Source organism: Apium graveolens, chromosome 9, assembly GCF_009905375.1.
Source record: "Apium graveolens cultivar Ventura chromosome 9, ASM990537v1, whole genome shotgun sequence".
NCBI classification, from domain to species: Eukaryota; Viridiplantae; Streptophyta; class Magnoliopsida; order Apiales; family Apiaceae; genus Apium; species Apium graveolens.
The window spans coordinates 46569604-46592310 of record NC_133655.1 but is presented as its reverse complement, the minus strand read 5'-3'; the positions used below and the strand labels follow the sequence as shown (position 1 = coordinate 46592310).

Sequence of the window (22707 nt, the reverse complement as noted above, 5' to 3'; positions counted from 1 at the left end):
ACTCAATGTAGTCCACATATTCTTCATCTTGAAAGAGGATATGCAGGTGCATCTTCACCTTCCACTGGTGATAGTTGTCTTTGTCCAGAAATTGAATCTTTACTCCAACATCTTTTCTACTCATCTTGTTAGTTATTGTGATCATTAAACTCTTTGTTCTTTAAGAGCTTGCTCTGCTACCAATTGTTATTCCCTAACAATCTAACAAAGAATTACAGAAGGGGGGTTGAATGTAATTCTGGCTAATTTTTTAATTTTAAGAACAGTTCTACTATGAATATATAAATGTGTTTGATTTGGCTATGGTGCGGAATGAAAGTATTGATGAAATCAAAAAACAAAGTGATCAAATACAAGTATTTAAAATCTTTCTGATGGATTGAAGTTTTCCACCAGAGATATATATTAATTTGAGAACTCTGCGATGCAATGTCTTTGCACACAGCTGCTTACAAGTTGAACTCACAAGAATAGAGAAATTCTTTTACAAATACAACTTTTTTTTATTTCTCTGGTAATTACTTACTAACTTGGATATTTTTCTACTTGCTACACTTGGTTTATATATCACCAAGTTACATGATAAAAAGACAAACAAATAAGACAAAATGTTTCTAGTCTGATTTCATGTTCCTTCATTTCTCTATCCAGCATCTTTGAATATCTTCAGTTTAGCATGAAAATGGAAATGCTTCTTTGTTCATTAAACCCTGTAAATAAGCTACCACATTCCATTTGCATGCAATCAACGTATGTGACTGTCAAGCCATCATCCTCAGCACCTACCACTCATTCTACTCAACCTACCCTCATGACATATCTCAAAACCTATCTCTCCACTTCACAGACCGATCAACCCTCAGCCTCAGCACCTACTGTGAAGCCTTCTTCCTCCAAGCCAAAGAGGACAAAAACTGTTCCTCAAACACCTCAAAAGAGAAGGAGGATTACCTTGAGAGATGAATCTGATACTGAGGAACAGGTTCCTTCTTCAAAACCTGTTGTAAGTGCAGCTGAGAAAAAGACTTCTCAGAAGGATTCTGGAATTGGGGGATCTAGGCTTCTCAAAAAGGCTTAGAAGAATGACAGTTCCTGAAACTCCCAAGGAATCCAAATCAACAAAGAGATACCAGAAACAGAGGGCAAAAAGGCCAGTTTCAGATGATGAAGAGGAAGCAGCTAAGGAAGGAGATAAGGAATCTCTGATCTCACAAGACAAGGAATTTGCTCCAGTCACTTCTTCTCTATCAACTCCATCTAAGGAAGCTGCTACTGAAAAGGCCAACACACCATCTATGTCTCCTGTTCAAAAGTCTGTCTCTCCTGTTGATCCAGGCCTAAGTGCTGAAATTGATATTCAGAACCTGGTTGTGCCTGAAATACTTTTCTTAGAAGCTCCACCAGCAACTAATCCTTCTACAACACCTGTTCCTGATGCTATTCAAACTCCAGAGTTAACAACAACATCTTCTCTGAATCATGATGTAGATGATCAGACTTTAGGTGAGCATCAGGATTTGGCTGTTGATCAGAACTTAGAACAAGATCAGCAATTAGAGGATGCTGAAGCCTCTATTGCTACTCACACTGTTGTCTTATCAGAAGATACTGATTCTTTAAGTTCTGATGCTGCAAATGCTGGAGATACTGGTGATGCAGCTCCAACTGTAGATGCTGATACAGCAGGTCCTTCAGGACATGCTCCTCAACAGACTATTCTAAAGTCTGAACTGGTTAAGAAGTTTGTTACCGGAGAAGCACCAGTACCTTGGAGTGAAACTCCTGCAGGTCAGGAGTGGACTAAGGAATGGAACTCAGTATCCTGTGTTCCAACTGAAAAGCATCTTGCTGAGCACTTGACTAAAGCTGATGCAATGTTAAATTCTGATGATTTCAAAACCCAGCTTAGAGTCACTGCATTGAGTACTAAACATCTACAAGGTCTTCATTCAACTACTCATGCAGAGCTACATAAGATTCAGGAGAACTTTATCAAACAGGAACAAGTTTGGAAAATTGATAAGAAAAAGTTCTTCCAACCTACCATTGACAGGATTGCTTATATTGAGAAGACTCAAGATCATCAACAAGCTCAGATTGATGAAATTCTGAAAAATCAAGCTTCCCAGCAATCACAACTAACTGAAATCCAATCCTCAGTGGAATTGCTTATCTCTCTACTACTGTCTGCTGATGCCAAAAAGGGGGAGAAAGTAATTAAGTCCAAATGCAAGACTGACAAGACACTGACAGGAAAGGATAATGAAAAAGATGATCAAGGAAACTCTGGAATGGGTAGAGGTCATAGTCAAGGTAGAGGATTCACATCAAGACAAGCTAGTCACAGGACAAGTTCTGATACTGGAAAGAGAATAAGTTCTCCTACTGGTAAAAGGATAAGTTCTGATGAACTTTTAGATCTTGATGAGGAAATGTCAAGACAATTATTTCTTCAGGAAAATCCAGGAATGGACTAGGAGAGTTTAATGAAAGAAGAAGCTAGGCTTAAATCAGAGAAAGTCACATCTAAATCTGAAGCTTCTGGTAAAAAGCCACTTCCAAAACTCAAAGGCATTGTGATCAAAGAAAGGACACATACTGAAGCAACATTGGCTAGATCACAACCGCAGATAGATCCAAGATCCAAGGGTAAAGAAAAGGTTGGTGAACCTATCAAGGTTTATGTGCCTCCCGAGGATGAAGAAATTACTAATGAAAAGGATAATCTTGCTCTGACTTCAAGAAAAGTTCTTAAAACAACCTCTGACATGGCTCAAGTTGTTCAGAGTCAAGAAATTGTAAGTTCTGATATTCAGAAGAAGCAAGTACCCTCTGACATAGCTCAAGTTAACTTGATATCAGAAGATAGACCAAAGACACTCCTACCAGGATTCACTAAAGCAAAACAGACTCAACCTTTGAAGACTACTGCAAGTGGTTTTGGAGCAAGAGTAATTAGTGGAAAGGAAGCTAGAGATAAAACTGGATTGGGAAGTGCTGATGAAAGGAGAATACATAACACTACCAATGATCCAACTTCCTTGAGTGAACCAGGTATTGGAGCAACTCCTGAGAGATTGAATCAACTAGAATCTGTACAGATGGTTTACCATACCTACTTGAAAGAATACATCATGTTGTATTTCATGACAGATGGTAGGGTTTATCATATAAGACAAAATGCCATTCCATTGAAGTATTTTAAAGAATTGGAGCATGTACTTTTCTTACTTCAAGTGGATGACAGAATAACAGGGACTGCTGCAAACTATTTAAAAGAACAGATTCAGAGACAGAAAAGGCTTTATTCTGTTAAGTCTGACAACATATATGTTCCAAAGTACAGAGATCACAATGGTGATATTGTTGATATGAAACCTAATACTGTACAGATCAGAACATATCTTGGTATTAAGAGACTTGAATTCAATCTGGAGTCTGACAAAGCCTATGTCATAAGACTAGATCAGGAGTTGAGAAAAGCAAAGATCAATGATCTCAGAGCTGCAATCTTTCAAACTGGTGAAGATACTGCAGAGCTTAAAGATGCCAAAAGGAGAATGATTGATGAACTCAGATATGCTGAGAAATGTTTGTTGAAGAACTATCTCAGAACAACTCCTGACATCAGAGAGATCAGATGATGAAGCCAAGTCGAAGATCTACAACTGCTTAAATTCTGATATTTGTACAGACTGAAGTTGTTATCAGAAGTTGATTATTGGTAAAGCTTTAAGAACTGTAAGTTGTAGTTATCTAGTCTAATTCTCATGCATTTGTACTTAATGTTTTTGACATCATCAAATATCTGTTAAACTTGTATATTATGCTAATTTACAAGTTGGGGGAGATTGTTAGATATATTTGATAATGTCATGGCTAATACAATTTATGTTTAGATTTCAGATCTTACTTAACAGGACAGATCAGTACTTAACTGTTGATCAGTACTTATACTGGAAGTCAGGACTTAAGGATATCAGTACTTATATTATCAGGAGATAATCATCAGAAGTTAGATATCAGAACTTAAGTGCTGAAGGACGATCAGATAAGGACAGTAGCTGATTAAAGGAAAGAAGATCAAGATAAACATAAGAAGAGATATGCATGAAGAAGGAGTTCCGTGAAGAATGGAATACTTGGATGAAAAGATATCTGATTGATATGTTTTAGGAAGCAGAATTATATTCCATATCAATTAGCGATTATCTTGTAACTGTGTAGTATATGAACACAGACATAGGGTTTACACTATAGGTGTTATCATATTCGAGAAGATTATTCATTGTAACCCTAGCAGCTCTCGTGATATTTGTTCATCACTGAGAGGTAACAGTTCCACACTGTAACAGAGTTTATTGTTTCAATAAAGTTTGTTTTCTGTTACTTAATATCGATTTGATTGTATTATACACTTTATTCACCCCCCTCTACAGTGTGTGTGACCTAACAGGGTGGTATACAATGAAAAACTGAAACTTATCAAATCTGGAACCAGAGAAGGCATTGGATTCCAATATGGAGATCTTAGAATCTGATCTGTTAGATATAGATACTCTGACAGAAAATCTTGATGAAAGAATTTCTCTTTCACATCTTGAGAAATTTGAAGTCGTGAAGATTGTTCATAGAAAGATAAATGATAATGATGTCAGAGAAGAGATTCTGTACTTTTTCAGGGATGGTAAAGTAAAAAGCTTTACATTACAGCAACTCTTAATGAAGACTGTGACAGAATTGAAATACATTCACTATCTTCTTAGAGTTGAGAACAAAGTCACCAGAAACTGGTCTTCTATGATACTTGAAGTGATCAGAAGAAGAGCCATGACAAAAGATGATAGATACAATGGTGATTATGTTCCTGAGTACAGAACTTATATTGGTCAAGAAATGTAGATGAAAAAGGGATCTGCAGTGCTACAAGTTTTTCTCAACAGTCCTTAGTTATCCTTCAGTCCTGATTATGAAGATGTAAGTTTGAGCTTCATGTTGATTGGTGATCTTGAGATAAGAAAAAACTCAATTTTTAAGTTAGGATCGGCTATCTATCAGCTTGGAGAAGACACTAAAGAGAAGAGAGAGTTGAAGAAAAAACTTGTTAAAGTCCTACGAGACAAAGAGGAAGAAAGATTGAAGAACTTTCTTGGAACAACTGTTAGTTATCTGAAAATACTGAAGTAAGCTTTACACCTTGTAAATTTTGTAGATTGGTTTTGGCATCATTGAGAATGGAATTTATGCTTTATTGCATTAAAGCATAAATTGGGGGAGATTGTTACATATTGAATTCTCAATGATTAGAAGAAGCTCAGGATATGGCTGTTCGGATGTCATCAGTATCTGATGTACCGTCAAGATTTGGCATGTCATCAGTATTTGAATGTCATTAGTATTTGAAGACAGTCAGCATTAGAGGATTTGTTCTGTTTCTTATAATATGGAGCAGATATCTGTTACGTCTGAGTTATAGGACTTTATCTGCTTAGTTTAAGATATGTATCAGTTTCAGTTAGTTTTTGATAATGCATATCTTAGATTAATTTGTTGTAGCTGTGTAGTATATAAACACAGTTTAGGTCATCACTTAGTGAAACACACTCGAGAATCATTCGACTTAGCAGCTCTCAAGAACATCAGTATTTCTTGAGAGGATTTTGTAACAGTTTTTATCAGGTAAAATAAAAAGCTGTTATATTTTATTACTTGTTCGAAATATTTATACAATTGTATCGAACCCCCCTTAAACAATTGTATCTTTACTGGGCAACATCATTTGTCTCACTAGATGTTAATAATGAATATACATATACATAAATCAGATATTTAGCATATAAACAATTGAAACCATCATAATTTACTAAAAAATGTAACATACGATAATTTACATGTTGTCACACACACATATAACTTAATCTTACTTTGTTAACAGTAGTGTAAATAAAAAAACTATCATTTTTTCATATATATATATATACGTTGAATTTCAAAAAGTAACATTTTTTATTAAAATAAAATTTTATATTAACAGTGGTGTAAATTTTACATTATTGTATGTTATGATTGCAAGTCATTCTGACTTCAGTTATGCATTTTTTATCTTTTTAAATTGAGTAAGTTAATTGTAAGTTAGTCGTGAACTCAATAATAATATAAAGCGGTACATATAATTTATCTAAATAAAATTCAAAGTTTTTGGTTAACTCTATATTGAACATATATGTTAATTTTTAGCTTTTTCTTTGTAAACATAGTAACGACATTCTACAAATTAAGTTTAATCATTTCATTTTAAACGAACACCGACTATCATATTTATATTCATTCATTAAATACAAATTATACAACACACACAAATAAATATATATATATATTGCTTAATGAGTTATATTAGAAATTGTAGAACATTTACGAATAAGAAAACAATTAAGAATATTATAATTGCATGATGCATAAAAAATTCTAGAAAATGACCCGGACCTCGCACGAGTTATTGTGGTAGTTATATATTTAATACAGCACAAGGGTTCCGTGAACCATTTTATTCCACATCAGCATCTGTTATAACTCTATTCTGTCTATGTTAATTTCTGATTGTGCTTAATTTTTGCGACCCTTCGGCCGCTCTGCTAATCTGATACATCTATCCTCTTGAATGCCATTAGCTCTATCTAATGCGTTGATGCATCTTCTCACACAACTGCACAAGCCAATTCGCCGCCCAAGCAGAGGATCAGGACATCAGGTATACCAAATATATATATATAATCGCTGTGTGTTTGATAAAATTTCTAAATGAATCAGATTTTGTGAACGATTATGGAGGTTAGAGCATCCGTCATTACTACTAGTACAGATAATTTTTGTAGTTTTTAAAATGAAAAACATAACTTTTATAAGTAGTAACTGATTCTTGTGATTCAACACGATTGTTAGTTTCTCACCACATAATATGTATGTCCCCTTATTGTTGGATACAAAGTAAATACAAAGATGGTTGTTATTTCTTAAAGCTTGCGCATTTGATCACAAGTATATCAATTCACAAACCTACTACATTTTATGATTGCACTTGCAAATATGTGTTATATGTAATTAACTTTTTGTTGCACCTTTATGTGGACTATCACTATCTACATCGCATACCATTATGTTAATTAACGTTAGTACAGTGTACATAGGTAATATTAACCAAACTGGGGTAAAATGAAATAATTATTGAGGACAAGAAGCAGGAAGTGAAAAGAGAAATGTTAGGATGTTCAATACATTGGTCTTGACATGTTTTATTCATACTTTCAATAGACAGTAAATGTCTCCTGGGAGCTTAATATAGCGCGCCTACAAATCGATGTTTGGTTGCAGTTTCAGTATCACAGGTTGTTATAAACTATCAAGAACGTATGGCTACTGTGCAAAAGAGGTTTGTAGCCTCCTAAGAAACATTTAACCTACATTGACCTACGTTGCTTAGTGTGTTAGGAACTATGGCCTATATTTGAAAAGTAGTGTGGGATTAAATAAAGCTATACTCTCTCTTTATCAATACAATAAACACCGTTTGTCTCGACAAAGTTTTGCACCCACAAAAGTTATATGCTATATGTAGATATGACTACTACATCTTCAAATATGTCCTATTTTTAACATTAATGTGTTACTTGCAAAGTGTCTGGATTTTTATTTTTATTGGCTCATTTGTATATATTATTTTTCTACAGCTAATAAGTTACGTCAACCTATTATATATGGTAAAGCTCGAACCTAGAAGGTGGTATTATTATTACGCATATTAATTCCTCGCCATTAATGACTCATGTCACCTTTATGTTACTTACTCACCCAGATGTATGCAGGTCGTTTGAAATTTTGTATGTTTTACTTTATCATATTCGTATTAAATTTAACCTTTTAAATCTCTAATTTCAAATAATGAATAACAACAATTACAAGAAGAAAATTTAAACTAAAACATTTCTAATTTTAGACAATACTAGCACATTAAATATTCAAGCATGTTGCTTAACAAGTGAACTCTTAATTCTTTTTTGCAACTTCCTATAAATAACTGTCAAATTTTTTATAATAATTCTGCTTTTTAGCGTGCAACTTAACTAATTTATTATAATAATTTTTATTTGCAACTTCTTAGTCAAATTAGTTATTGAGTTTCGAAATGTTCGAATAGTTTGTGAGTGCATCACAACTTTTCAGGAGTCATTTTTAGGGGTGGCTCATTATCAAATTTAAAATACATGAATATACATAGAACTTTGATTTTTCGTAACATTTACTTGATTTATATAGCTTAATTTATGGCTCCTTGACATCTGCTTTCAGCCTTCACATTCAGGTACAACTCTCTATGGTTGTGCCTCAAATTGGAATGAAACCCACTTTATAGTTACCTTCTATGATAGTGTTATATGGACAATTTTTTTTAGTTGATATATTAAGTGTTAATATGGTAAATTAAATATGAATCGAAGATATTTCATGTGATTAGTATATGGTATGTGCTTATGTTGATTATCGACTATTCTATTGATTCTATCCAGGGTACTAGAGGATCGAGCGGACTAGAGTATGACTTTAATTCGTTAACAAGTTTAAAGTATGACTTTAGGCGAATGTTAGGCTTTAGATATGCATCTCTATGTATTATTTAGTTTTTAATACTTAGAAGTAGTTAAGATGTAACTATCTTTTCATAATTAAGCATAGTTTCCAATTATTTAAAAAAATATAGAAGTGAGAGCCATATATCGTATGCGGTGGTGCTTTTGTTAGATCACTATCAGGTTGCTGGATCACTAACATATATTTCAAGAGTCATTTAGTTGTGTTCCTTGGTATGATGATCATATGTTTAGGAGAACTTGTTATTTACCTACTTTCAAATAATCTTTCAAGTTGATCTTTACTTTCATATAATTGTTTCTTGAAATCTAATGTCCTTTATTTTATACAGAGAATGAATATATTATCATATCATTTACATGTTCTGTTTTAGTAGTTTGGTGCATGTTAGCTAATCGCCAAACGAGAAACTGTCACCAAAAATTGGTATCCTTTGGACAGAAATTGGTATCATTTACATGTTCTGTTTAGTAGTTTGGGTCCTCTATGTATTCAACCCGGACTCAAGCTCCATTTGGACAGAAATGATGGTGGTTTGCGGTGTAGCTGTAAGGTGGGCACCTGCAAAACAGAACCGGAGGGGGTGTCCCCGCGGCTCCTCAGGTTTGAGGATGAGAAAGGATTATGAAGGAGGAAAGGGTAAAATGGGAATTATACGAATATATTATGGTGCGTGTATATTTGTGTATATCAGAGATAAAGTAACCCCTAATACTCCATATTCTCAGCCTTTTATAGGCTTCCCATTAAGGTTTGGGGGTTTGTACCTTTTGATCTGGACCGTAGGTGTGTTTTGGACTGTATGATGCGTGGACATCCATGATGAACTAGTGTACTACTAGATCCGGACCGTAGGAAGGTTCTGAATCCGGGCTACCTGGACGGTAGTGATATTGCCACGTGTCTAAAGGTCCTTCAGGGTTATTGCTAAATGGACCCTGGACTCTTCTTGTTGGGTCCTGTGATCTTTTTACTGGGCCTGTGTTATTATGGGCTATCTTTTTCCTCCAACTCCCTTATGCGGGTTTTCCCGGATGGGGAAGTAGATTATTTATTGTTCCTCCAGATCGACTTAGAAAACCTTTTTGGTGTTTCCTTTAATTTGTTGAAGCCTAACCCCGGGGTCCAATGAGTATAAGAATCAGGGGTTGACTTGGTTAGTCCTTTAATTTGTGTCCAATATGGGGTTCCTTGAACTACTTAGAAAATTTTTGGGGTTTTTCTTTGATTTGTTGCCCCCTAACCCCGGGGTCTAATGAGTGTAAGACTCCGGGGTTGACTTGGTTAGTATTTTGATTTTTGTCCAAGGTGGGGTTCCTTGAACTAGTTAGAAAAATTTTGGGGTTTTTCTTTGATTTGTTTCCCCAAACCCCGGGACTAATGAGTGTAAGGCTCCGGGGTTGAATTGGTTAGTCTTTTGATTTTTGTCCAAGGCGGGGTTTCTTAAACTAGTTAGAAAAATTTTGGGGTTTTTCTTTGATTTGTTGCCCCCTAACCCCGGGGTCTAATGAGTGTAAGACTCCGTGGTTGACTTGGTTAGTCTTTTGATTTTTTTCCAATGTGGGGTTCCTTGAACTAGTTAGAAAAATTTTGGGGATTTTCTTTAATTTGTTTACCCCAACCCCGGGGTCTAATGAATATAAGACTCCGGGGTTGACTTGGTTATCATTTCTAATTCGAAATTTGAATTTTGGATAAGGTTTGGAGGATAAGGACAGGCTGACATTTGATTTGACCGGACTCTGAAAAGTGGATGCTGAAAATCTGGGTTGTCAGATTACTGTCGGGATTATAGCCAGACTCATCGATATATACATGTGTATATATGTGTGAGCAATATTTTAACTCCCCCTTTTCTCTGAAAAGCCGCGGTGTGCCATAATTACGTAGCGGGAATTATTGGGGTTTATAGCCAAACAATAAATGTCGTGGCAGTTACAATATCAAGGCCAATAGAAAATGGCCACGTGGCCACGCTGTCCCTCCACCCTTCGAAAACCGTTCACCATTCTTTTTTCTCCTATAAATACCCCTCTGTCATTTTCCTTTCTTCTTTTACGCTAACATAATTTCGAGAGAGCAAAAATAAGGGTTTTCATTGGTGAATTTTCGGAGCTCTTTCAGTTGAAGCCTTTACATATCTCCTGCTTTTCTGTAAGCTTTTGTCTTTTTTGCGTCTTCCTTTTTGCTTTTCCACCATGCATGCCACTGTTGTTTTATGTGAGTTCTTATTTCGCCACTGTCCATTTTTTGCTCGAGTTTTGTAACTGGTTCATTGTTTCGAAGTTGAACTGTGTAGTTTTATAGGTTTGGTATGGTTTTAGTGGTTGTTTTGCGTTTGATTTGCATGAACAACATCAATTTTGCTAGTTTTTGTGTAAAAATATGGGTTTGTGGTAGTGTAAAAACGTGGTTGAGCCCGGGGTATGTTCATGGCTTATGTGTTTGGCCATATATATATATTGTGGAGATCTTGTTTTTGATCTTTGATTTTAGTGTAAATATGTTTCTGAATCTTTTTTTTGTTTTGTTTTTTGTTTTTTGGTTCGCGTGCGGCATTAACTCCGGGGTGCACATATATGTGTATATAGTATATGCACGGTAGGAAGTTTAAAAACACAGCTAACCTTAGGATTCGTTACCCGGAGAGACCAGGTGGTTTAGGAGAATTGTTGTCAAACCTTCGTTCCACTTCTTCGCCTAGCAGTAGTTCTTTTGAGATGCTTCCTCGTGTTGAACAACCCGCTCACGTACTAGCCCAGACTTTAGTTTTAGGGCTCGGGGACACGTTGGCTAATGATGATGGGTCCTGGGATGATGTAGATCAATATTTTGTCCAATGTAGGAGGGACCTAAACCTTTGGGTTTTTAATATAGAGATTTATCCGCGGCATACGGGGCCCCGGAAGGATTAGATGGTCGGGAACCTTATGACGAGGCAGCCATGGACGGACTATTTTTTAACGCCCCGGGGACACGGTATGAATGCGGGTTTGTACATAAGGAGATTGGGGAGAAATATACAGACATCGAGGTGGATAGCGCCCTTAGGCTTGCATTTAAACTCGGGGATGAATACGAGTGGAGGTGGCCCGAGGAGAATGAGAGGGTTTATCACAGACCGGCGGGGGGCTATGTCAGGATTCCTTTAGAGCATCTCCGGGGTAAGCTTCTAGGGCTACATCAATTTAAAAAATCCCTCTGCCGGGATGTTTATGGGATTCCCTTCACACAATTAGACCTGAATTCTGTGAAGTGGATTAGCTGGTTTCTGGCTTGTTGCCACGCTAAAGACTATCTCCCAACCTTCAGACTTTTCCACCATATCTTCACAATTAAGAGATCCACCGCTCGGCCCATATTTGAGTTTTTGTTTAGGATTGAGGACTGTGGTTATCCTTTAGACAAAATGGTCCTCCCGATTAGCATTTTAACTTCCCTCAAGGGTTGGCACCGATAGTTCATATTCATCCGGGGTGGGGATTTGGAGTTCATGCTGCTCCATAAATTTGAATTTAAAACAGATAAATTTCTGGTCCAGCGGCTCGGGCAAGCAGCTCTCACGATGGTGTATGTCTTCTGTGGGGCACTCGGAGCACAGTGGACCCGGGACTCTTTTAATAATAATGAAAATATGCACGCTGTCAGATGTAAGTCTTTGGCCTTAGCTTTATTTTCTGCTCTTTTTTATTTATTATTTGTTTTTATCCGGGGTTGATTTTTTTGCTGGTATATTTTTAGGTATTCCGAAGTTAATCCCCTACCCAAGCAACATTTCTGCTCAACTTAAGGATTTGGATGCAAAGTGCCGGAGGATCGGACGCCTGTTCAGCGTGGACCTCGGGAAGAAGAAGGTCGGTGAGGGAGAGGAAGGTGGTGTCGGGGCCAGAAAGGCTGCGCTGACTCGGCCGGGGAGGACTACTATTGTCATAAATGAGCCTCAGAATGATGTCGTGAAGGAAAAGGAGACGGAGAGGGTCCAGGTGCCCCGGAAGAGGAAGAATGCGCTCGTGGGGTCCGGGGAGCAGGTTGGTGAGGATTCAGACAGCCGGGCCTCTAAGAAGGTTGCTACCTAGCTGGCTCCGGACACCCTGGAGACCCTCAATGCATTGTTCGCCAGCTCCACTCTGGAGACTCGCCAGAAAGAGCACTTTGAGAACTATGTCAGCACTGCTGAGAGAAAGAAGTACCAGAAGGAGCCCCTCGAGGACTTTATGGTCTCCTTGCAGGAGGATATGACTGCTGTAAGTGTGCTTTATTATTTTTTGCATTTGTCTTTTCCTGCTTTATATCTACTAGTTTTGACATGTAATTTTTGCAGGCTAACTCCCGGGTTGCTGGGTTGGTTTGTATCACCCCGAGTCTTAAGGCGAAAGCTAACGCCGGGGAGGTTGCCAAAACTGAGGCCGAGAATCTGGCCCGGGAGATCAAGGACCTGAAGGAGGCCAATGCTAAGGAGGCCAGTGCTCATAAGAAGATTCTAGACAAGATTAGGGAGAGGCAGGACCGGGCCGAGGCTTTTGTCCAGGAGTTGAGGGCTAAGAACAAGAAGTTGAGAGATGATCTACCTGCCTGCCCCACTCCGGAGGAAGTTCTGGCCGGCTTCCGAGGCACTCCTGCTTATGTTGAGGAGTTGAATGACAAGGCACTGAAGAAGATCCAGATTTGCTGGAGGGTTGCCTCACGGTATCTCGCGCGATAATCCCGAGGGTACCATCGATGTCTTCCTTGAGAAGTACATTGAGGAGTAGACCTGGATGGAAAATGAGGCTAATGCCATCCTGGCAAGAGAATCTGGAGTCGGAGCGTCCATTAATATGCCTCTGATGCCCGAATCTCCTTTGGCCCTGCAGTCTCCTCTCCCCAGGATGAACCAGAGCAACCTCCTTCTCCTCTTGTCAAGCCAACCGTAGAAGATTAAAGACTTTGACATGCATGTCATGTAATTTGAATTTATGTTTTAAGTTTAAGGATTTCAAAACTAAGCCTTTTGGCTTCTTTAACTTGATTGTATTTGAACATATCGTGGTTTGTTCTCGGGGTAGGTTTCCCCGGGTTATTTTAATGCATTTGCATTTTTTCTGCATTTATTCGCTTGTCATTCGGATTTGAACTTAAGAATTTCTAACTTTTAGGAAACAATTTTAAGTAGACATGGGTTGTGTCTTGTGACCCCGGATGGGGGTAAATCTTGTATTTTGTAGAAGTTTTCTAAGTACGCATGGGTTGTGTTATTTGACCCCGGGGAGGGGTAAATCTTTAATTTTATGAAATATTTCTAAGTACACATGGGTTGTGTCTTGTGATCCCTGGTAGGGGTAAATTTTTAATTTTATGAAATATTTCTAAGTACACATGGGCTGTGTCTTATTTGACCCCGGGGAGGGGTAAATTTTTAATTTTATAAAATATTTCTAAGTACACATGGGCTATATCTTATTTGACCCCGGGGAGGGGTAAATCTTTAATTTAGGGAATTTTCTAGGTATCGAATTGATATAATTCAAGCATTTGGGTGTGCATGTGAAATTAAACAAACTGGATAATAAAATTGAATTCTAAAAATAAGCTTCTCATTCAACTGGAAATAGAGTGGAGATTACATTAAAGGGTGAATAGGAGCAGAATTTAAATGAAGATATCTTAGTTCAGACATATGGATGATCCCGGAATATGCACCTTTTAACTACTGGTAGTATTTCCTTAGCCGAGCCCCGTGCCAGGTGTTCGGGACCTTATTATCATTGAGATAGCTTAGCTTGTGTGTCCCAGGTCGTATCACCTCCTTAACCTTGTAGGGCCCCTCCCAGTTTGGTTGTAGTTTGCCTTGATTCGTTGGGTCCGAAGCTTCGGTATCCCGGAGTACCCGATCTCCTACTTCATATTCCTTTATTTTAGCTTTCTTTGTAAATTAGAGTTTTGTCTTTTCCTTGTAGCTTTCAATCTTTTCCACAGCGCGGTCTCTTACTTCATCCAAGAGGTCCAGATTGGTTTTGAGGCCTTCAATATTTGAGACTTCATCAAAATTGAAAACTCTGTGGGAGGGGGATCCGGTTTCTACTGGTATATGGGCCTCGGTGCCATAGGCATGTTTTAAAGGAGTTTCCCCGGTTCCTGTCCTCGGGGTGGTTCTATAAGACACAAGACTTTCGATAGCTCATCTAGCCAGTTCTTCTTGGACTCCTCCAATATTTTCTCCAGACCCCGGAGTATGGTCCTTTGGTGACCTCTACTTGTCCATTTCCCTGGGGATGGGCCACGGATGGTCTTTTATGCTTGATTTCGAGCTCTTTTAGGTATGCTTTGAAGTCTGATCCAACAAACTGTGGCCCGTTATCCGAGATCATAACCATCGATATCCCGAATCTCATCACGATTGAATCCATGAATTTGATGTAGTCATGCTGGTTGATGGTTCTCATGGCCTTAGCCTCTGCCCATTTAGTCGTGTTGTCAATCGTAACTAGCACGTAACATAGATCTCCTTTAGCTCGGGGAAAAGGACCCATGATGTCGATTCCCCAAAAGGCAAAGGGGATCGAGGATAGCACTGACCTAGAAGGCTTGGACTTTGTTTTGGCACATTGTTGAACTTTTGGCATTTGCTGCACTTCTTTACGTATGCCACCGCATCTGTGTGAATAGTTGGCCAATAGTATCCTTGCCTAATGACTTTGTAGGACAGGGATTTGGCAGCTAAGCGATCTCCGCAAATTCCTTCATGAACCTCTCGGAGATAATAATCTGCCTCCTCCGGATTAACACATTTGAGAGTCGGCGCAGAGAAGGTTCGCCTATATAGTTGATTATCTTCAAGGAAGAAATGAGCATCTTCATGTTTGAGGTAGCGTGCCTTACTCTGATCTTCGGGCAGGGTCCCATCTTTCAAGTAGGCTATATAGGGATTCATCCAGTTATCTGTGCTGCCGATGCATAAGACTTCGGCACGGTGGGTGTTGGGTGCTCCGAGCTCTTCGAAATAGACCGAACTGCTCAGGTCTAAAGTGTTCTGCATGAGCTTGGATTGCTCATCTGCCTTGGAGTTATCTTATCTATTTATCTGCAGGATGGTGGTACCCGGGATGGTTTCCAGGATACTTCGCACCATTGCTTCATATTGAGCCAGTTTATGATCTTTTGCAATATATTCTCCATTTATTTGTTTGACCACAATCTGGGAATCGCAATAGATGACCAAACTTGTTATCCCAAGGGATTTAGCTAACATGAGTCCGGAGAGAAGTGCTTTATATTCAGCTTGATTGTTTGTTGCTTTGAAAGCGAAGGTTATAGCTTGTTGAATTGTAAAGCCATCCGGGCCGGAAAAGATTAATCTTGCTCCGGACCTTTCAGCTGTTGCCGAGCCATCGACATGTAATGTCCATTCATTTTTGTCTTCGGTTTCTTTCTCGCCCCCAGTTTAGCGTGCCGGTACGTCTGGGGCTTCAGGGAAAGTACATTCCATGACAAATTCGGCCAAAGCTTAAGCTTTAACGGCTGTTCTCGGAAAAAACTTGATGTTGAATTGGCTTAGTTCAATCGCCCAATTAACCAGTCTTCTGGATGCATCTGGCTTGTGAATGATTTTTCGGAGTGGTTGTTCAGTAATCACCTTGATTTTCCGGCCTTGGAAATATTACCCCAGCTTCCTGCTTGAGTGCACAAGAGCTAAGGAAATTTTTTCTAAGTTTGGGTACCGGGTTTCGGCGTCCTTGAGGACCTGGCTTACATAGTAGACCGGGCTCTGTGTCCCACCTTCTTCCCGTATGAGAGCTGAAGAGACTGCTCTTGCCCCGGCTTTGATGTAGAGATATAGAGGCTCCCCGGGCATAGTTTTTGAGAGTATAGGCGGATTCATCAGGTGTTGTTTGACTTCTTCGAAGGCTGTGTGGCATTCCACAGTCCAATCGATTAGTTTTTTGTTCTGGGCTCCTTTTATTAACTCAAAGAAAGGCAGGCATATTTCTGCTAGTTTTGGAATAAATCTGCGAAGGGCTGCCAAGCATCCTGCCAATTTCTGAATGTCTTTCTGATTCCGTGGAATCGCCATTTCCATTATAGATTTAATTTTCTCCGGGTTGGCTTCGATTCTCTATTCACTAACCAAAAAACCAAGAAACTTCCCATATGGGACTCTGAAAGCACATTTCTCCGGGTTCAGCTTCATGTTGTACTTTCTTAAGTTGTCGAAACATTCCTTGAGGTCTTTGATGTGGTCCGGGACTGTTATTAATTTGGATATCATGTCATCAACATATGATTCCATGTTCCTGTCCAGATGACTCTTGAAGATGGTGTTCATCATTTTTTGTTAGGTCGCTCCGACATTGATTAGGACGAAGGGCATCATGAGGAAGGCGTATACATCCCGTTGTTTGATGAATGCCATTTTTGGAATATCTGCCGGATCATTTTGACTTGGTTGTATCTGTAAAAAGTGTCCATGAAGCTTAGCATGACATGGCCCGAGGTTGTATTTATTAATTGATCAATATTGGGTAGCGGGTAGGAGTCTTTAGGGCACGCTGAATTGAGACTCGTGTAGTCCACACACATTTTCCACTTCCCGTTGAGTTTCTGGACTAGGACAACGTTTTCTAGCCAATCCGGCTACTTAATTTCACAAATGACATCTGCCTTCAACAATTTTTTAACTTCCTAATTATTTGCTTGATGTCTTTCCAGGGAGAAATTTATTCGCTTCTACTTGATGGGTCTTTATTTTGGATCCACGTCTAGACTGTGCATTGCAATAGACTCATCAATCCATGGCATATCCTCTGGGGACCAGGCGAATACATCAGCATATTCTTTCAATAAATTTATAAGTTCTTTCTGAAAGGTGGCTTCCAGGCCTTTGCCAATTTTGATCTTCCGGGTGGAGTTCTCGGGCTCCAATTCGACTTATATTGTCTATTGGGCAGGTTCGACCTTTGTCTTTTCTTTGGTTTCCACACATTTCTGAATCCGGGCGTCATCGTTGGTTATATTGTACCCCGAATCTTTGATCATGTTCACATCTAATCTGGGCCTCTTACTGAGATATTCGCGATGCTTCTTTCTGCTTTGTCCCTTGGGGAGGGATACTATCTTTTTTCTATTTTCTGGTTCAGTTTCTGCCATGATCAAAGCTTGGCCATAGCATCTTCCTGCCATTTCTTTGTCTCCCTTCAGTTCTCCTATTCCACCTGGGGTAGGGAATTTGAGTTTTAAGTGAATTGTTGAAGGGGTTAAATATCGATATGGTCACTTAACTGAAGCCCATGTATCAAAAAACACACTCTAGTTATCGGGGCCTCACTTGCATCACTATAGTTGACGATAATGCAAGGGCCGTTAGTCAGAGCCGTTGACCTGACGGGGATATGACGTGGCAGTGAGTAGTTGGACAGAGTGGACATAACGGTCCGATTTTTGCTACGTGGATATGTAACCTCTGTATAACGGCTATATAAGATATACAACCTCTGTATGCATGTATAAATTAGGGTTTATCAACTTAAATTAGTAGAAATTTAAGTCCACCATATATCAGTTTAATTCATTGCACAAAATTGAAGGTAACATGTCGACAATCAAAAGCCCCATGGGTAGAAGCAGCGATAGTTCATCTTCGGTAAAAAAGGAAGAGCACCAAATGTGTTTATGTGGGAGACGAGCTAGAATCTGTGTATCATGGACCTTAAAAAATCCTGGAAGGCATTTTTACACTTGTGCAATTCCTAAGGTAATTGTTTATTTTTTTTAACTTAAGATTTATGTAATTGTAAAAAGCAATTTATTTTTTGTAAATGTATGCAGGAGAAGGATGCCATTTCTTTCAGTGGTTTGAAGAGGATTTTTGTCCCCGGGCAATGAAAATGATTACTCACTTAAATCACAGGAGAATCTATCTAGAGGAGAAGTTGAAACTTGTTGAAGATGATCTAGCAGAAAGTGTTAAAAAAAGAAAGATTTTGAAGGAGGAAATGAGGCTGTTAGTTGATGCAAGAATTCAGTTGGAGGCTGACAAATCAAACCTAAAAAAACAATTGAAGATCTGCATTGTCTTAGCTGTGATAGGGGTTGCATTTTTGTTAATGCTGATATAGTTGTAGTGTAGTAATTGTTGATGTGCCATGGTAGGTAGTAGTAGTGAATGGTATTTAGTAGTGGCTGGTAACAGTCAATGTATGGTATATTTTGCAATGAATGAAAATGTCATGTAGACCTAATTTTGGTCTTTGCGTAAATAACCAAAGTATAATGTTTACTAAAAAATTAATGGTTATGGAAACAAATTCATTCAACTGCATTTAACCATCAATACCAAATAGCAAAAGTGATACCCTGTCTTACAATCAGATGGTAAATAGATAAGTCTTATAATACCAAAAAACAAAATACATAAGTCTTGGAGAGGAACTTAACATTACATATTTAGAAGTCTGGAAATAGATCCTTCATAATCATTAGATAGATAAGTCAGTCTGCTAGGTTAATTGGATCTTTTGGAGTGTTCTTGAATCCAATCAACCTTTTGAGCTCAGTACTCAATCTGAGTCCATACATGTTGCTGGGAGGAGGTGGTGGTGGAGGGTTTTGCTGAGGTGGAGGATTCCCCATCATCCTTCTAGTGCTGCTACTGCTTTGTTGTGCATTTCTGGCTGAGTTGTTGCTGGTTCCAGGTATGACTGGGGGAGTTGATACTGGTGGTGTGCCCCTTGGAGGATTGAAAGGAATTAGGCCTGGTATAGGCATGAAAATAGCCTTAGTTCCTACAGTCCCCCTTAGTTTGTCACTAAAATCTACATAGTCTTTGCCACTTTGCTTCCATTCATCTGCATTTTGACCCTTCACCAATGGCATTTTCTTCCTTGGAACTTTTTTGAAAAATGCTAATGGCTCATCATCTTTTAGTTCATCTGCTACCAATGGTTCATCTATATCTTTCTCCTCTACCAATGGTTTTCCTTGTTCATCTTCATGCCCAAAATAATCATCTGCAAATAGTCTCCACACCTCATGCTCACTGTGATCTGATTCATTTTCTGATTCAGATTCTGGTGCTAGTGTCTTGCCTTTACCAGTATAAGATGCTTCCTTGACCTTGCTCTTCCCAGTTTGTGAAGATTGTGTTTGTGGTTCATTGATTTTAATCCCTTTCACTGGCCTTCTCACAGTGAGTTTCTGTCTTTTTAGTTCCTTGGCTGCTTTCTTTTTTGGAGTAGTGTTTGTGGGCTTCCTTTTACTGGCAGATTTTTGCTTTTCATTTTCTGCAGTTTCATTGTTTCCAGCTGTGTCCTTAGCTTCATCTTTCCCTGGGCATTTTGATACTCTATGGCCTTCTTGTCTGCAGTTGCTGCAATGCATCACCCTTTTGTTGGAATACCTTTGTAAGATGACACCTTGAGATGGTGTTGCTTAACTCCTTGACCCTCCTTCCCATGCCTCTCTCCTTCTCAACTTCTTAGGCCTTCCTCTAAGCTTTTTAGGTATGTCTGGAGGCAACAACTCCTCAGTAGCATGAAAGTCCCAGTATTCCTCCCCCTTCATAGCTTCAAGTGAGTACTGATATGTTGTCAAGTATTTTTCCCTCTTATAGTACTCTGAAACATAGTCAACAGGTTGGTGCCTCCTTGAATGAATTGATGTAATGGCATGATGGCAAGGAATGCCAGTTAAGTCAAACATCCTACAATCACAGCTTCTTGCATCCAGGTCCACTGTCACTGATCTTGTGCCTAACTTAACTTGAAACTTTTTATGTCCATCCCATGCAGCAGACCACTTCCTTGAGTCGGTGATCAAGATGTCCAAATATTTTTTAATTTTAGGACAAATATGAAGGTCAGATTTCATCATGTCATCCCTTTTTTGCCTCATTCTTGTCATCAACTTGTAGTGTATTTCTTGTAACATAGTTAACAATGGCATAAACCTATATTATACATTATAAAATACATTATAGAATGCATGAAATACATAATAAAATGCATGAAACAGATGGTAAAATACAAAATAGAATGCATGAAATACATATTAAATTTCAATTTACCTTTCATTGATTATCCATGAATTAAAACTCTTTGACATATTGTTATCTGTGTTATCAACCAAGGAATGAGTGGAAAAAAATGGCTTACACCACTGTTTGGGATCCAGTTTAGATAAATGTGCATAAGCAGCCTTTGAGTGCTTCTCCAATTCTTTCATTGATCTGGTATATGCCACCTTGTGTGTAGCCCAAGCAATATTCCAAAAAATCCTCTTCAACAAAGAGCTAGGGAACCTGCACAAAATATCAAATGGTTAGTTATACAAAATATCACAAAGTAGAAAAATAAAAATAAAAAAATGGTGAGTTTTACCTTTTTGTGAAATTGGAACACAGATGCCTTGTGCAAAATCTGTGTTCTCCCCTAGGTAGAAGCTTCTTCACAGCATTTTCAAGCCCTTTTTGCTGGTCACTGATAATATTCAAGCCCCTGCCCTCATTCAACTCTAAGTTATCACTCATCAAATCAATGAACCATCTCCATGAATCTGTATTTTCTGATTCTACAACAGCATAACATATTGGGAACATTTGATTGTTCCCATCTCTCCCCACAGCTGCTAGTAGCTGCCCACCAGTGACTGTTTTAAGAAAACAACCATCTAAACCAATAACTGGTCTACACCCTTACTTCTATCCAGCCTTCAATGCAAAATAACACACATATATTCTCTTAAATTTGACAGGGTCATCTGGATTAAGCCTTGTAGTTAAAATCTTCACAGTGTTTTTGGGGTTACTTAGCAAAACCTCATGGCCAAAGTCCCTAACCCTAGAGTAATGCTGCTTAAGACTCTCTGCAACTCCTTCAAGTGCAACTTTCCTTAACCTGAGAATCTTAATTCTAGGGACCTCAATCTCCAATTCATTCTTGATAGTTTCTTCCATCTTCTTACAACTCCATTGTGAATTTTTCCTAATTCTTTCCCCAAATACCTCCACTAAGTACTGAACATTTGCCATTTTGTTATTGTATGGCTTAGTGCACAAGTGTGTGTCCACCAGTGTTTTAATTGTGCAAGCATGACCATCCTTGTCCCTGCTACACCATATGTAGAAGGGGCACTTAGCCTCACAACTTACTTGACACCTACGTGCATCATTAGTTATAAACTGCACAGCTCTTCTTTCACTAACTCCATATGTTCTCACTTGGTCCCTAAACTCTGTCATGTTAACAAATTTTGACCAACCTCCCATCTTGGAACACCACCAATACTTCTCTTGCTTCTCAACTTTTTCCTTCTTTTTGGATTAGGTGGACCTACATAACCAATCTTAGCATTCTCATCCTCACTTGAAGAAGAGAGGGACCTCATAATTTGAGAATCAAACTCAGACTCCTCACTAGGGAACTTGGTGGGTATATTCATAGCATTATACATATTATCCTTAAATTTCTTATCATTTTTCTTTATAACTTGTTCTTCCTCATCACTCACACAATCATCAGGAACTAAGCTCTCTTCTTCAGAATCTTCACTGTCACTCATGTTTTTAAAGTCTGGATCATCAGGGTCCTCTGAATCATCACTCAAGTAGACACCATCACTCTCATTATCTGGCTCACTCTGATTATTTTCCCTAACTGTTTCAATTTCCAACATTTTATCTACAGGGGGGCCAGTCTTCCTTGGATTTTGTATTGGAGTGTTTGGTACATCAATTAGTTCATCAAGCTCAAAATGATCTACATACAAGTCTATTCTACCATAAGGCTTATGTATTTCTATCAAATCAAGAACAGATTTATCATCATAAAACAACATAGTACCATTCTTAAAATGAAGACCATCACACTTGAAATAGACCAAAGCATTAACATCATATGAATATTTTTCAGCAAATTCTTCAAGATCACGAAATGACATAGTATCACAATCAAAAACTTTTATAACCTCTGTTCTTCCACCAACATACTTAATATTAGGAGGTGGTGTAAAATCACCGTGATGGTGAAGGTACACAGTAGTAGGCATGCTGTAAATACATACAAAAAGCATAAATTACATTAATCTAAACATATC

The 22707-nt window shown here is 38.4% G+C and overlaps 2 protein-coding genes across 2 annotated transcripts; both read right to left on the bottom strand.

Moving 5' to 3' along the window:
• Nucleotides 1–14804: 14804 nt before the first annotated feature.
• On the bottom strand, nucleotides 14805–15658 carry LOC141685245 (uncharacterized). Its single transcript, XM_074490358.1, has 2 exons — nucleotides 15199–15658; nucleotides 14805–15076 (listed from the first exon to the last, which is right to left on the bottom strand). The coding sequence occupies exons 1-2, from the start codon at nucleotides 15656–15658 to the stop codon at nucleotides 14805–14807; spliced, it is 732 nt and encodes a 243-aa protein (XP_074346459.1).
• A 4388-nt stretch (nucleotides 15659–20046) lies between these two features.
• On the bottom strand, nucleotides 20047–21853 carry LOC141685244 (uncharacterized). The gene is made up of 4 exons (XM_074490357.1): nucleotides 21421–21853; nucleotides 21021–21261; nucleotides 20681–20914; nucleotides 20047–20563 (listed from the first exon to the last, which is right to left on the bottom strand). The coding sequence occupies exons 1-4, from the start codon at nucleotides 21851–21853 to the stop codon at nucleotides 20047–20049; spliced, it is 1425 nt and encodes a 474-aa protein (XP_074346458.1).
• Nucleotides 21854–22707: the final 854 nt, after the last annotated feature.